This window comes from Dendropsophus ebraccatus, chromosome 1 (assembly GCF_027789765.1).
Source record: "Dendropsophus ebraccatus isolate aDenEbr1 chromosome 1, aDenEbr1.pat, whole genome shotgun sequence".
Taxonomy (NCBI): domain Eukaryota; kingdom Metazoa; phylum Chordata; class Amphibia; order Anura; family Hylidae; genus Dendropsophus; species Dendropsophus ebraccatus.
This window is the reverse complement of record NC_091454.1, coordinates 142,191,520-142,208,911: the sequence shown is the minus strand read 5'-3', so window position 1 is coordinate 142,208,911 and position 17,392 is coordinate 142,191,520. Positions and strand designations below refer to the sequence as shown.

At 42.1% G+C, this 17,392-nt stretch overlaps 1 protein-coding gene across 2 annotated transcripts in view; it reads right to left on the bottom strand.

Annotated features, from left to right (window-relative positions):
* The window catches only part of CA12 (carbonic anhydrase 12), a 56,962-nt gene that overhangs the window by 19,754 nt on the left and 19,816 nt on the right, over positions 1 to 17,392 (bottom strand). Inside the window, exons 1-2 of one of the 2 annotated variants that reach the window (XM_069980618.1) lie at positions 1,916 to 2,040; positions 969 to 989 (exon numbers count right to left, since the gene is read on the bottom strand). In XM_069980618.1, the coding sequence (XP_069836719.1) occupies positions 969 to 989; positions 1,916 to 1,970 (76 nt within the window). In that variant the 5' untranslated portion in view covers positions 1,971 to 2,040. Of the gene's footprint in view, positions 1 to 968; positions 990 to 1,915; positions 2,041 to 17,392 lie in introns of those variants that run through there. The other variant, XM_069980629.1, reaches the window with a different exon arrangement.

Sequence of the window (17,392 nt, the reverse complement as noted above, 5' to 3'; positions counted from 1 at the left end):
GGGGTGCCCAGAAATACAGCAAAAAATCAAGAACCACCCAAACAAATGGTAACTACTTAGTAGATAAAGCATGCCAATGGGGGGGTTTTACACACAGCGTTTTGTGGCAGTTTTTAAAAGGAGTTATCCAGAATTAAATAACCCATTTACAAAAATCCAGAAATGGATTTAAAAGGAATTTTTAATTTAATACAAAACAAAGAAACAAATTTTACTTCTCTTGTAGAGATGAGTGAACCGGGTTCGAGTCGATCCGAACCCGAACGTTCGGTATTCGATTAGCGGGGGCTGCTAAACTTGGATAAAGCTCTAAGGTTGTCTGGAAAGCATGGATAGAGCCAATGACTATATCCATGTTTTCCACATAGCCTTAGGGCTTTATCCAACTTCAGCAGCCACCGCTAATCAAATGTCGAAAGTTCGGGTTCAGATGGACTCGAGCATGGATCTACTTCTGTCTTTGACTCAAAAAAAAAAAAAAAAAATAAATAAAAATTAAAAACTGCCACTAAAGCAGTGCGTGACCCACCCCCATTAGGCCACTTTTGTGTAGAAGTATTTTGGTCAGTGTTTTGCATGAGTATTCATATGCCCAAGTAGGAGTGGAACCTACTTGGAGAAAAGCTATAATAGAAATATTTGTACCTCACTTCTGGTTTGGGCTTATTGCCAAGCAACTCTTTCACCTTTTTCATGACACAGTAGTGTATTTTTTTTTCTTTAAAATGAGTACCATGTAAAATGGTAGTCTCCAATAATGTCCTCCTGTCTATCTAGACTTTATCTTGCACACTACCATGTGCAATTTTTAGCATTACAGAGATGCTAAGAACATTACAAGATATCTACTAAACTCTCTTAATCTTAATTTACAGAATGAGTTAAATTTTTTCTAAAGTAGATACAGAATCAAATACAATTTTATAATTATTACAATCACATAATCCCATACCAGGTTTGGCACTCACCAGTATATGCCCAGCTGTGCCCTGCAAAGAAAAGCAAACTAGTTATTTTTAAGTCATCCTACCAGATGGGATAAATCATTTCAAACTTCATTTCAAGTGAAACATACAAAGGGATATCACCTGTTAAACCATTCAAAGGCAGATGTAGCAGAGTTGAAGTTTAAATATTTAGAGCTTTATTACCTAGGTTTTAAGAAAATCTACACACTTATGTTATCAGTGACTTCAGGGCTACTTCACAAGCTCAGTATATTCAGTGAGCAAAAGGTGCCAAAAAATTGGCATACGTGACATGAGTGTATAAGTTGCTTCTAAAAGAGTTTACAAAAGGTGGCTTGGCCTAGAAGAGTTGAAAGATATATCTGGAAGTACCTAACATGACTAGCAACATGCATCAAATCTATCACAGAGCATGAACAATGATTTTATGTAGTTGTATGCTAAATCTGAAGAATGTATTAGTACATCCTCTCCTGGGTTCAGGCTCAGAGTTCTCTAGCCTATAATGTTTTGAACATTATTTTTTTCCTGAAATTTTTAAAGTCCTATAGAAAAGGCTTTGAGAAAAAAAGAAAATGCTGTCCGCAGCATTTTTAACCTACAAAAAACACGCCACCATGAAAAAGGCAGCAAAATGGCGTAGTTTAATCCAGCCTCACACAGGACTTCTGGTAACCATAGTATTCTGGAGCATAAGATCATTCTATCTATATATGTAAAAGGAATATATCTAGCATTTCTTAAATTTGCAGAGATACATCCATGTCATCTTACACACACACACACAAAAACAAAACAAAACATTCCTTTATGTATAAAGTCCGAGCATCCCTTCACTACTGATTATTTGCGCTAATAACACATAATAAACCACATTTACAACCCCCTGCACTTAAAGCCTTCTGTAAAAGTCTAATTGAATAGTAATAAATGGGGAAATTCCTTACCTTCAGAGGCAGCCTGTATAACAGGCAATACTACTAAGAAGAGCAGTCTATACATTTGTGCATGTTTCAGTAACAGGAATAGTACCACTGATTCACTTCTGTTCCCTAAACTACTCCTCTCTCATTCACAGCCCTTGCACAATAAGCTCTCAGTTTCATACAACTGACTGTGCTGTGGCTCAGCCCAGAGCCTTTCGTCACCAATAACACAGCACAGCTTGTTACCTGGCCTAGTCTCCTCCTTCCTACCTGTGCTACATCCCTAAAGAATAATCACAGCTGAGACTGACACTTTACAACCTGAACATTGTTCTGCATTGATGAACAGTAGGAAAGAAAATGACTATTATGTACAGTATGCTGCACAATTTAGGGTCCATTTACACAGAAAGATTATCTGACAGATTATCTGCCAAAGATTTGAAGCCAAAGCCAGGAATGGATTTGAAAAGAGGAAAAATCTCAGGCTTTCCTTTATGACCTGTTCCCTGTTTATAGTCTGTTTCTGGCTTTGGCTTCAAATCTTTGGCAGATAATCTGTCAGATAATCTTTCTGTGTAAATAGACCCAAAGTTATACCAACATATAAAACACTGGGGCAGACATTTTCAATTCTTTCTGTAATTGATTCGAAATTGTGTTTAACACATCTTTATTTTTGTCCATTAGCTTAGATTCAAATGTAGCAGTAGTGACCTGTTTAGCCAGTATGCATGCTATATATCGCAAATTGTCATCGTTTTTGAACGCATTATTGGTAAAAGAGTTCTTAAAGGGGTTATCCAGCACTACAAAAACATGGCCACTTTTCCCCCTACTGTTGTCTCCAGTTCAGGTGCGGTTTGCAATTAAGCTCCATTTACTTCAATGGAACTGAGTTTCAAAACCCCACCCAATCTGGAGACAAGAGCCATGTTTTTGTAGCGCTGGATAACCCTTTAAAAGTCCTGTGTACAGTGGTACCTTGGTTTAAGAGCATTTTGGTTTAAGAGCTCACAGTTTTTCAAAATTCTGACTTGGATTGAGCATTGCTTTGGTTTAAGAGCTCCCTGTACTGGATGGGAGCGCGAGTGGGGGAGGGGCATTGTCTGCATAGCGAGGTATACAGCACTGTACACCGACCATGGAAGTCTCCCTCACCTTCCAAATCATGGCAGATCCACTTCAGGCTGGGGCTCACATCAGGGGACAGGACTGTGGAGGTAATCTCTTCATAGCTGTAACCCCTCTCTCCCCGGACAGAGAGTGCTGCATGTATGTGCCCACATCTGCCCTGCTCATTCCTTCATGCTCCCTGCAGTCTCTATCAGCCCTTGTGTTTCCCATCCTCTCCATTACTGTACATTAACTTATAATATAACATATTCTGCTGTTTCTCATTGTTTGTTTCATCTGTTCTACATGTTATTCATAATAATAAATAAATATTTTTGGGGTGTGGAACCAATTGTCTGCATATCAGTGGTTTCTTATGGGAAAATTTGCTTTGGTTTAAAAGTGGATTTGGATTACAAGCACGGCCCCGGAACGAATTATGCTTGTAATCCAAGGCACCACTGTATATGCTTTTGTCTCGCAGAGCAGTGTAGGTATGGTAAGTCTGAGAGGTGAGGCATCGGCAGTGCAGGCACTGAAAGGGTAGCTTCACACACACCGAATCCAGTGAATTTTCTGCTGCGCATCGGTCGTGTGTGTTAGCACCCTTAGGCTAGGTTTACACTGCGCTTTTGGTGTCCGTTTTACAGATATGTTAATTAAAAAAAAAAGGACGAAAAATAGATGCATTTATGTGCATCCATTTGGATCAGTTTTTCCATTGATTTCCATTATAAGGGTGTGTTCACATACACAGGATCCACAGCAGATTTGATGCTGTGTTCAGTTATTTAGTTACATTGATATTTGTACCAACAAATCTGCTACAGATCCTGTATGTGTGAATGCACCTTAAAATAAGTTTAAGGGTACAAACACACACACCGTATACAGTATGCAGCATATTTACTGCTGCGATACGCAGCAGATTAGATCTAAATAACTGAACACAGCATCAAATCTGCACCACCAAATCTGCTGCAGATCTGCTGCGTATACAATGTGTGTGTTTGTACCCTTAAAATTATTATTTTTTTTTAATAATTTGTTCCCGTTTTTCTGTTAAACGGACAGGAAAAATGCAGCGTGAACCCAGCTTTAGTCTAACAAGTGAGGACATAGCCCACTACGCTTCTCCTCTGTTAGACAATAGCAGTGTCTGACTGGGCCACCAGAGGACCGGAGGATCCCTCCACCCGCACACTAACTGTCTGGCAGCTGGGCCCCAGACAGTAATACAGTGCTGCTGACATCACCTGACTAGGCCCTAGCCTCAGACGCAGCAGCACTGTATTACTCTCTGGGGGCCCTGCCCAACATTCTGTTTGTGGGGGACCGCGGCCGCAGGATCCACTCTGCTCTGCCCCTTTAAATCACCCTCCAATAGAAGCAGACGTGCCACGCTCAGGCGCGTCTGCTAGAGCGTCCTCCTCCCGGTGACGTCACTTCCTGGACGCACAAACCGGCGCGGAGGAACAAGGAGTGGTGGCCAGGAGGCATGAAGAAGAAAGAAGCCCAGGACACTGCATAGGACCAGAGCTCCAGGAGGGAGAGAGACTGCTGGGGAGCACTGTGAGGGGTGAGTAGGCTTTTTTTTATTTTATTTTTAATTCTACATGGGGGAGGCTGCACAGATGGGGGCTATGTATTGGGGGGATGCTGCACAGATGGGGGCTATGTATTGGGGGGATGCTGCACAGAGGGGGCTATGTATTAGGGGAAGTTTCACAGAGGGGGCTATGTATTGGGGGATGCTGCAAAGAGGGGCTATGTATTAGGGGATGCTGCACAGAGGGGCTATGTATTGGGGGATGCTGAACAGAAGGGCTATGTATTGGGGAAATGCTGCACAGAGGGGGCTATGTATTGGGGGATGCTGCACAGAGGGGCTATGTATTGGGGGATGCTGAACAGAAGGGCTATGTATTGGGGGGATGCTGCACAGAGGGGCTATGTATTGGGGGATGCTGCACAGAGGGGCTATGTATTGGGGGGATGCTGCACAGAGGGGCTATGTATTGGGGGGATGCTGCACAGAGGGGGCTATGTATTGGGGGATGCTGCACAGAGGGGCTATGTATTGAGGGGGTGCTGCACAGAGGGGCTATGTATTGGGGGGGGATGCTGCACAGAGGGGCTATGTATTGGGGGGTGCTTCACAGAGGGGCTATGTATTGGGGGATGCTGCACAGAGGGGCTATGTATTGTGGGGGTGCTTCACAGAGGGGCTATGTATTGGGGGATGCTGCACAGAGGGGCTATGTATTGGGGGATGCTGCACAGAGGGGGCTATGCATTCTGATCTTCCATACAGCATCCAGTGTACAATACACCTAGGATCCTCCAACTATAACAGCTGCAGACACTACAACTTCCAACATTTACTGACAGTCTACAGCTCTTAGAATATGCTGGGATTTGTAGTACAGTGAATAGACAATCCTCTGATTACAACTGGTGCTGTAGAGATTTATTGCTGGACCTTGAAGATCCTTCATGGATCTGCTGTACCACCACTAGCGATGGCTAAGCTGCACCAGGGAACAGAGTCTAAGGGGCTGCAGGTTTTCACCAGGGTCCACTGCAAGGTGGGTTGGACTTGCTACAGCATGCGGCCCCCTAGGTCGCTACCCCTGGCTTTGCTTGCTAGTGGCGGAGCGCGAGGTGCAGCTGGAGACAAGTAGGCAGGCAGGATTTCAGCAGGATTCAAAGCTGGAACCAGAGCAACAGACATAAACAGCAGAAACCACTGGCAGATGCTCGGCCATCTTACAGACAGAATAACAATTCAGTATACAGAGCAATATGGCACAGCCAGGAGGAGGGCAGCCTGATATCAGCGCTGCGAGGCACGCAGGGATCTGCTGTCAGAATATACAGTGAGTACATTTACTAATACTGTACACAATTTTACTATAAAGTGGCCAACCCCTTTAAATAATTTGTATTTTAGTATTTGGGCAGGGCAACATTTTAATCATTAAGAAAAAATATAATCCTAAGGAATGGGGAGGTATCGTAACTGAATGAGATCACAAGACTATGGGAGGCATTTATTAAGTCCGGCGTTTTTTACGCCGGACTTAAAAATGCCCCCGCAGCTCCGGCGGTACGGGGATTTATGTAGAGGCGGACTGCCTGTACATAAATCCTGTGCGCGCCGGTGCGCACCGCCGAAAACCTACGCCAGCTGAGGACTGGAGTAGGTTTTCGGCGTACATTTGGGCGGAACGGATGATAAATCGCGCGGACTCTGAGTCCGCGCCCTCCGTTCCGCCCACTTCCCGCCTACTTCCCGCCCCCTTTCCGCCCCCTGGCGTACTCGGCGGAAAGTGCCGATTTGCGATTATTTTATTCGCAAATCGGCCATTTGCGTATAAAATAATACGCAAATCGACACTTTCCGCCAAAAATCATCCGTCCGCCGGATGATAAATGTGGCCCTATAGGTTGTAGTTACAACCAGTGATCCATTAAAACCCTCTCCAGGCACAGCGCCAACTTCAATGTTATTCTAGGGAAACTGCACTGCATCAACTGGAGAGATTTATATTCTGGAAGGTGCCTGTAAATAAAGTATACCTAATACTGTGATCCAATGAGAATTGCAGTATACATTATGTATGTAACAGCTTCTACAGCTCATGCGTATTTCCCTGCACTTTTTCTACATTTGGACGGATGCATGGTAAAAATGTTGTTATTTTGTATTATATGCAATTTCCTAAGGCTGGGTTTCTACATATAAATTTGGAATGCATTCCGAACACGGTAAAAATCACACCTGCATCTGACCCCAATAACTGTGTGTGTTATGGAAACATAAATGGATCATATAACTGCAGACTGATATATATTGAACCCAATGATATAGCCATTCTAAAGATAACTGAAGGCGGCTGGCATGTTATCCTTTCAATCTATATTTATGTACGGGAGTTTAAGCACTCTGACCACTAAAAATATCTAATTATGATTAAAAAAAAAAACAGCCGCTCTGCCTGTCAATCTTCCCCTGCGAGTGCACTGACAGGCAGAGAGCGGTGACTAGACACGGGCGGGAGCCGCTCAGATGACTACCTCCCCGCCTCTACCTGCCATGAACCCCAGTAATAAAAATCTCTTTTTTTCCTCCGGTATCCAGCTTCTGCTGCAGCTGCAGCCGCGGCCGGTGTGTGCAGCGGGCTGCTCAGAAGCTGTATACAGTGCTCCAGGGAAACATATCAGCCCAATTGGGCTAATTGGTTCCCTTTAGGGCTCAGCTATACAATCAGAACCCCCGCTTCTTCTGAACTTGGTATTTCTGGGTTTAATTCATGGGATGAATTTAAATCCCTTCTAGCCCAATAAGGTAATTGCCCATTCCTTACTCCATCCCTTTTTCCACCCCTTTTTTTTCCTATTATCTTTTCATTTCTTCTCCTCCCATCTTCTCCCCTCTCTTCTTCTTTCCCTTCTCATTTTCCTCCATCTTTAGAAGACTGTTACTGTTTGGGACCATAGTTTTCAGTTATCGTGTGATGAGCTCTATCCCTGCTCCGCAATATCTATAGTACAGTATATGTCACACAGGGGGCTTGGAGTCCCCAGTTAGTATGATGTGCACTATGTTCATTTTGCCTTTTATGCACAAACTGTACACTGCATAAAAAAAATTTAAAAAAATAATTACAACCATCCAGATAATGAACATGACTTGGAAAGATGCAGCCATTTTTTTCACCTGTTCACACATTGTTTTATTTTCTTTCAAAATTACAACGGCCATTGTCTTTCAAAAAAGACAATGGCTGTATTATATAACAACGGCCATTGTGCAAAAAACGCCAGTTGTTATGAACAACAACAACAGCCATTGTTTTTACAGTGTGTGAACATAGCCTTAAAATGTGTAAACTGATCATCTACCCTTCAAAGTGAAGTAGAAAATGTATTTGTCCTGGTGTATGCATACCAGTTAAGCACAACAGATTCTGTATGTACTTTTGAGAAAAATAGGCCACTTTTACTGTTTGCTGCACCTGTTATTTGTTATATAACTGTGTGGGTGCTCGCATTACCTTTTTGGTGTGGTACAAACGGAATCTGGAATCTTGAAAACCCAGATGTGTTGACAATCTTTATATTGTTCATTATGTATGGTTTTAGATTTGTCAGTTCACCCCAAATTATATCCCGGACACACTTGGATTCCCAGAAACAGTAGCACGTAAACTGATCTCGGGCTGTATTCCAGTAGAGATGCAGTGATGATGATCCACAGCTCCAATAAAAATTGTAGATGCTTTATTGATGCATTTAAAATATTGAAAAAACAATTAAAAACACTCCAATGCATTTCTGGGTGCCCCCCTTAATCACGATTAAGGGGGCACCCTGAAATGCGTCAGGATGTTATTAATTGTTTTTTTTTTTCTCACTTTTTTAAATGCATCAATAAAGTATCTACAATTTATTGGAGCTGTGGATCATCACACCTATCAGTGGAGAGGATTGCACCTTTTAGGCCTTTAGGATCCTGTAAATCCTGTAAATCAGGATCCTGATTCAGAAAGCTGATCTGTCTTGAGAAGGATTGGAGTTGTTTTTAGGGTTAGTAATAAATTTAAGAGGGAGAGGGAGCAGGAAAGAAGAGAAATAGAGAAGAGAAAGTAGAGAAATATAAAGTTCCTTGATTGGAATACAGATACAGGCCATGTTCAGGTGGCGTAAGACGCCAGCCGTTCCGTGACCTGGCCTGGTCATGAAATGCCCAGTGTAAGAGATCATGCCTGCCAGAAATTATCTTCACTGCTGCTGAAGTGCCCGCCCCGTCCCCCAAGCGTGCCCGCATCCAAATTCCCCGCTGCACACAATGGAGCGTGCGGCCGGAGCCGGATGCTCCATTGTGTGCACTGACAGGTGCATGTCAGTTTTTTGCGGCGCCGCTAGGTCTCCCGGACGGTGTGTATACTATGGGGGACATGTATCATCCGGCGTACTTTTTTTTTTTTGGTGTAAAGAGACGATTTGCGAATATTTTATTCGCAAAACGGCCGATTCGCGAATAATATATTCGCAAATTGGCTCTTTACGCCGGGTACGCCGGGGGGGCGGAGAGGGGGTGTGGAGGGGGCGGAACGGGGGGCACGGACTCATAGAAAACCTACTGCAGTCCTCAGCTGGCGTAGGTTTTCGGCCGTGCGCACCGGTTCACACGGGATTTATGTAGAGGCAGTCCGCCTCTACATAAATCTCTGTAGCGCCAGAGATGCGTATGTGTATACACTCTAGCTGGGATTCCATGGACGGTACCGCTACATAATTTCACGACCGTTGTTGCAAATCGTCAACAACAGCCGTGATTATTATGGAACTTACATAATAATTTTTATTTATATAGCGCCAACAGATTCCGCAGCACTTTACAATTCTGGGGGTACATACATAGACAGAAATCAGACATTACAGAGATATACATATAGTTATCCATACAAGAGGAGTGTGGTCCCTGCTCGCATGCATGAGCTTACACACTATCGGGAGGGGGTTTGAGACAGTATGGCAGAGGGGCAAAGTGCATCATTGTTCTTATGGTCCGGCCATCTTTATAAATAAGGCAGTGCAGGTAAGGGTGGGTGAACCTGTCACCAGCCAATGCCTGCATGCACAGGTCTAAGTGCTTAAATGCTTGTGAACATAGCCATACTATGCATACAGATATAGTGGACTTCTTGCAGTTATAACTAAATTTAGATCACTACAGCACTCTATTATAAACTAAGTTTGATTCAGTTGAACAGTGATAGACATACCTTTTGATAATATTAGACCAAATTTTAGACTGCTACTAGAGCAGGGTCCAGCAGAAGACCATCCCAGATGGAGTCAGTAACATGTCTAGGGTCTTTTTCTTTTAGGCTGAAACACAAATTACATATAGATCATGACTAGTGATGAGAGCGCTTTGTACTCGTTCAAGTATTAGGGTACTTGATGGTACTCGTTACTTGGGCGAGCATCTCACGATACTCAAGAAAATGGCATCATCCGTTTCCTGTAAGTTTGGGCACTATTTTTCAGCCAATAAACATGCAGGACACTCTTTGGTACATCCTGCGATGACGTGGGGCCCAGACATGTCGATATCAGTGATTGGTTGGCCAGATCTGATGACCCTGGGATATAAAAATCTGGGCTGGCGGCACTTGCCTCACATGCATGCTGGAAGAGAATAGGCACAGAGCTGCTGCTTGTCAGGGAGAGCGTTAGGGAGGGAATTAGAGTTCCATTAGGCAAGGATACTATAGAAAGAACCCAACAGCCCTTATAAGGGCTTAAAATCTTTATTTTATTTTTTTTAATTACTCCAGACTGCTGGCTGGGACTTGCAGTGCAGCTACCACGATTTTAGCAGCACACTGTGGTGATCAGCTGCTAGCAGAAAGGGGACAGCAGGTGTTGCATACAGTCCCCAAAGAAGTCCTCAGTACTATTATATTTTTTGTGGCTGGTGCTGCTGCTGTTGTACATTGTATTGCTGTGATTTGTAGTACAGCTGCATAGAACCTCACTGCTCATTGTCCTGTGTAACGGGTGGCATACACCATATACCACCACTTACTATACGACAACCTCCAAAAACTAGTGTGACCAGTATTTTTTCTTATTTCTTCATTTCTTAGTGCATCCGTATACAAGTTCACTGCTAATTGCCCTGTGTAAGAGGGTGGCATACACTATATAGCTGCACTTACCCACAGATTGTATACAGCAACCTCCAAAAACTAGTGTGACCAGTATATTTTCTTATTTCTTCATTTCTTAGTGCAGCCATATCCAAGCTCACTGCTAATTGCCCTGTGTAAGAGGGTGGCATACACCATATAGCCCTGTGTTTTCACTGCCATGCTGTGTCAGGCTAAATTTTGGGGTGGTTCATATGCTAACTCTGTTTTAATCCTTCACTGTGGGATCACTGCCATGCTGTTGCCCAGAATTTGGCATAATAATGCGATTAGGAAGCCTCAGAGGCGTCCATGCATGCTGCCCCTGCTGTTTCCTGTCCATTTCCGTGGTGTTTCCATAATTTTCTGAGGTTGACAGGTTTTCACACAACCTTCCCTGTGCCGAGCTTAAGTCCCCTGCAAAAATCCTTGAGTTTCCCATTGACTTCAATGGGCTTCGTTACTCGAAACGAGCACCCAAGTTTCGGGAAATATTTGTCTCGAGTAACAAGAACCCGAGCATTTTAGTACTCGCTCTTTACTAATCATGACCTTATTGATGATGTTTCCTCTGTAGTTGAATTATAACAGAATATTTTATAATGAAATTAAAAGTGCACATGTTGTGTTTAGGTATGGTGCTGCCCTCAGAATCACTTTTTTCACTTGGCCCAAAAAAACTCCAAGTAAAACAATGATAACTAGTAAGCCCATATATTATATTCAGTTTTTTAATTCCTGTAGTTCCTTGATTTTCATATTTTCTTTGAACACAAAGATCAGTGCTAAGTAATCAGCATTAGACAACCAGACCTAGCTGCATAACAACCACGTTAGGTACTGGAGCAGGAAAGTACAGCAACTAGTTTGCCGTGATCGAGAGAGTTGATTTACAGGATGAGTCAAAAGTCTCAGTATACTCAGTTATTTAAGAAACAAAAGGGAAAATATATATGTAAATACGCCAGTATGTAAAAGGGTAAGGGGCCTATCCTTTAGGATATGTCTGAAACAAGGACACCATCTTAAAAGTCGGCATATTGGATTAGGAGTTTGTTTTTACAATGGGAAGGTGGTCATGTAGCATATCAAAGAAGACCAGAATTGTCTCAGAAATCAGTTGCCTCAATCAAATTTGGAAATGTCTTGTGGTTAAAGTTATCAACACAGAGGGGGAGATTTATCAAAGGGTGTAAAATATAGACTGGTGTAAACTGCCCATAGCAACCAATCACAGCTCAGCTTCCAGCTCTGGTTAGATAAAAGTGGAGCTATGATTGGTTGCTGTAGGCAGTTTACACCAGTCTATATTTTACACCCTTTGATAAATCTGAAAGTCGCTTTATTTTCAGCTTCTGCTCTGTGTTCAGCACCATGGACAACCCATTGAACACTTCACATAGCTGTACATCACAGGAAATATTCCCAGTTGTTGTTGCAAAATTCTTTTTTATTTTTTATTGATATGTCATATGACCAACTTCCCATTGGAAAAAAACTTGAACTTTATCCAATATAGTGGCCTTCAAGATAAATGTCCTAGACCTAGCCTAAAACATAGTCCCCTCACCCATTACTTGCAGGGGTATTCAGATGTGTAATTTTCCCATTTCATTTCTCAAAGAAAAAGGTGTCCTAAAACTTTCGACTCACCCTGTATATTACTTCATGTAATGAACATGGAAAAGAAATAATATTCTTATATCCCCCTGAACCCATCCTAGACTGGTTACTCCTCCTGCCCCCAACCCAGACTAGTCACCCTGTCTCCCCCTGCCCCCACCCTAGACTGGTCACCCTGTATCCTCAAGCTCCCACCCCAGACTGGTCACCCTGCATCCCCCTGGTCCCACCCTAGACTGGTAACCCTGTATCCCCCTTTCCCCACCCTACACTGGTCACCCTGTATCCTCCTGCCCCCGCCACAGAATGGTCACCTTGTATCCTCCTGCCCCCGCCACAGACTTATTACCCTGTATTTCCATGATTCCACATTAGAATGGTCACCCTGTATCCTTCTGACCCCACCCCAAACTGGTAACCCTATATCCCCGTGCCCCTCCCCCCCCCCCCCACTGGTCATTTTATATTGCCCTGTCCTCACCCCAGACTGGTAACCTTGTATCCTCCTGCCCTCACCGTAGACTGGTCACCCAGTATTATACTGCACCCAATCCAGACTGGTCATCCTGTACCCCTCTCTTCACTGATTGTCCTCCCTGTCCCTTTTCCACATACCTGTAGCTTTAGTATTTCTCATCTATAATGCAGGCTTTACAGGACCTGTGGTGACATCATAGTTAAGGTCCTTTAGTATGTTCTCTAATGTTTCTGAATCGTCTCCTGGCGGCAGTTATGCCCTGAGCGTTCTTTTGCAAATCATGGCAGAACTGTAGCCAGGAGACAATACACCACTGAAGATATAAGTCTGTTTGGGTGGCTGTTTTTTAATTTTTTTTTAAGCAGCTGTGTTGGTCTAATCCTGGATAACCCTTTAATGCTGGTTTCATACATGGCAGTTTTTTTTTGGAAAACTGCCACTGCATTTTTTGTGCCACAGCCATAAGTGGATTTATATGGGATGGAAAATATAAAGGGAGGACATGTACAGTACTTCTCTTTCCTGTTGGCTCCACTTTTTTTAAGCCAAAGTAAGGCCTTATACTACTGCTTCCTGCTGGATCCACATCTGGCTTTGGCAGAAAAAACAGCAGTGTGGTGAAGGTTTCTAGTGTAGTAATCCTGTCAGTCGATGGCCAGCTGTATTTCTTCCTACAGGAAGATCCTATATTTACTGTTTATCCTAGCAGTACAGCCATGGGAGAGTTAGAAAGGTGGATGTAGTGTAACTACTCACTTTGGTAAATGAGATGTGGCTGACTTATTGTAATTTACCCCATAAATGATATAAAAAAAAACTGGCATAAATGATATCTGAAATTATCTATCTGCCAGGTATAATGGGAATTGTAGTTTTGCAACCGCTGGAGGGCTGTAGGTTTGCAGGATGTGCTGTGAGCTATGTGAGCGTGCCTGTGGGCATTGGAGGTGACAGTTTCCCTTTAACCCCTTAAGGACCGGGCCAATTTCGTTTTTTGTATATTCGTTTTTTCCTCCTTGTGCTTAAAAGGCCATAGCACTTGCAATTTTTCACCTAGAAACCCACATGAGCCCTTATTTTTTGCTCCACTAGTTGTACTTCGCAATGACAGGCTGAATTTTTTCATAAAGTACACTGCAAAAGCAGGAAAAAAATAAATGTGTGGTGAAATTTTTTAAAAAAAACCCTGCATTTTGTTTATTTGGGTGGTATTCGTTTTTACGCCATTCACCCTGGGGTAAAACTGACTTGTTATATATGTCCGTCAAGTCGTTATGATTACAACAATATGTAATATGTATAACTTTTATTTTATGTGATGGCTTGAAAAAATTCAAACCATTGTTAACAAATATATGTTCCTTAAAATCGCTCCATTCCCAGGCTTATAGCACTTTTATCCTTTGGTCTATGGGGCTGTGTGAGGTGTTTTTTGCGCCATGATGTGTTCTTTCTATCGGTACCTTGATTGCGCATATACAACTTTTTGATAGCTTATTACAATTTTTCTGGATTTGATGTCACCGAAAATGCACAATTTTGCACTTTGGTATTTTTTCGCGCTTACGCCGTTTACCGTGCGAGATCAGGAATGTGATGAATTAATAGTTCGGGCAATACCAAACATATTTATTTATTTATTTTTATTTATAACATGGGGAAAGGGGAGTGATTCAAACTTTTATTAGGGGAGGGGGCTTTTTATTAATAACAACACTTTTTTTTTTTTTTTACACTTATACTAGAAGCCACCATGGGGGACTTCTAGTATAAGTACACTGATCTCTCATTATGATCTAGGCTGTATAGATATAGATAAGCAACCGAATGCCGAGCCGAGATCAGCGCCATTACGGCGCAGACCCTGGACGGTAAAGGATGTGTGGATCGCTCCTCCGGATCCACCCCACTAGACACGAGGGAACGGCTCCGGAAGGTAATCTGATGCAGCTGTCAACTTTGACAGCTGCATCTGATTACCTGATTAGCGGGCACAGCGATCGGACCGTGCCCGCTAATAGACGCGGTCCTGGGCTACATGCCACGCGGCCCCGCTCTGAACTCCCTTAACGACCGCAGGACGTAAATATACGTCCACGGTCGTTAAGGGGTTAAGACTGGTGGAAAACTCCAATCTTAACTCATATGCCCCTTTTTACTCTTTAGGGCTGGGTTCACACTACGTATATTTCAGTCAGTATTGTGGTCCTCATATTGCAGCCAAAACCAGGAGTGGATTAAAAACACAGAAAGGATCTGTTCACACAATGATGAAATTGAATGGATGGCCGCCATTTAATGGCAAATATTTGCTGTTATTTTAGAACAACGGCTGTTATATTGAAATAATGGCCGTTATTTACTGTTATATGGCGGCCATCCACTCATTTTCAACATTGTGTAAACAGATCCTTTCTGTGTTTTTAATCCACTCCTGGTTTTGGTTGCAATACTGATTGAAATATACTGACTGAAATATACGTAGTGTGAACGCAGCCTAGAAATGTAACTGAACTTGCTGGAGACCTATGATATAGTAATCTCACATGTAACTGGTATGCAGACTTCCTTTGAATGGAGTACAGCATTTTCTGTCAAAGTGGTCTGAAGTGAAAACACTCTTTATGTGTAGGTTTGAAAATTATTATGGAAAAGTAGGATTGAAAACCTAAAACTAATAAAGAGGCATATAATATATAATTCTCAAATAATAAAAAGAAAAAAATAATAACAGCCTATCTCCCTTGTTTTTTAAAGGCCATAGCTCTTGCATTTTTTTAACCAACAGACCCACATGAACACCAATTATACTTTGCAACGTCAACTTAATTTTTCCCTAAAATATGCTGCAAAACCAAGTTTTTTGTTTGGTTTTATCTTGGGGGGGGGGGCAGTTTGGCGCCGTTTGCCTTTTGGTAAAGCTGACATGTAATCTATGTTCCTCGAGTCGGTACAATTACAAATAATTGTAACTTGTATAACTTATTTTATTTGACAGCTTTTAAAAAATTTAAACCTTAAAAAAAAAAACTAAATGTGTTTAAAATTGCTTTATTACCACCCTTATAACGCTTTTATTTTTGGGCCCATGGGGCTGTGTGAGGTGCCATTTTTTGCACCATGATCTTTTTTTTCCTATCAGTAACTTGCATTTTATTACAATTTGATTTAACCAAAAATCAGTAATTTTTTTCATTCTGGCTTTTTTTTTTTGCGCTTTCGCAGTTTACCATGCGAGATCAGGATTATAATAATTTAATAGTTTGGGTGATTACGCACGCGGCGATACCAAATATGTTTATTTATGGATTGATTTTTATTTATAAAATGGAAAAAGGGTGATGATTTAAACTTTTATTAGGAGAGTGGATTTTTTTATTAATAAAAACTTTTTTTTAAAAATACTTTAACTTTTATTTCCTCTGACTTTTATTATTACTGCTCTGATCTCTCATAGAGATTAGAGCAGTGTACTTTAAGGGGTTATTCAGTATTACAAAAACATGGCCACTTTCTTTCAGAGACAACACGACTCTTGTCTCCAGGTCAGGTGTGTTTTGCAATTAAGCTCCATTCACTTCAATGGAACTGAGCAGCAAAACCCCACCCAAGCTGGAGACAAGAGTGGTGCTGTCTCTATAAGAAAGTGGCCATGTTTTGGTAGCGCTGGATAACCCCTTTAATATGGCACTGATCGATAACATCAATGCTGTATTAGGCTATGGTCACACAGCGTCATAAATGGTGAAAAAACGTCCGATTTTGCTATTTAAAAAAAGTGTGACGTTCTTGCCACGGACGTCAAAATAATGAACATGAACATTATTTTCAGACATTTTTTGCAAATAGCCATAGCCATAGGCTGTATCCCAGTTTTCCAGGCGGTCCTCCCGCTGTATCCACCCGCTGCACGGAGCGGCCAGACAGCGGGAATCTGATGCCGAGCGTTCGGGTTCATACGAACCCAAACCTCCGCAGGTGCGGACCATCCTTACTAAGAATCACCCAAAAGTTTAAGTTTCTAAATCCTGTTAAGAGTTCTTTGAGTGGTGCAATTTTTAAAACAGAGTAGTTTATGTACGTTTGTAGAATACAGGCCTCTCATATTCACTTTGGAAATGAACTAGTCTCATAAACATTTGCTGTTAAACTTCTAATGTCCTCTAGTAAGATGTGTTTACTAAATGATGCCAACTAAAATAGACATATTGTAAATGTGAATTATTAACTAATTTATGTGGCATGACTATCTTTCTTACAAGCAGAGACTTTCAAATTCCACAAACAAAAAGCTCAATCTATCAAACTAAACTTACCACTAACATGCAAAGTGCAATATGTGAGGCAATGCGCCTCTACATAAATCCTCTGAGCTGCAGGGACATTTGTAAGCCCAGCGTAAAAATCGGCGGACTTCATAAATGTCCCCCAATGTTTATGCGGAAGAACCCAGGGCCTGCTGCAATTTTACAAAACTGCAAATGCCAAAATCGCCATATCAAAACATTATCCTATCATCTCACCACAGTGTTTTCGACCAAATAAAATGGCATTTGCCAATTTTTTTATTTTTTG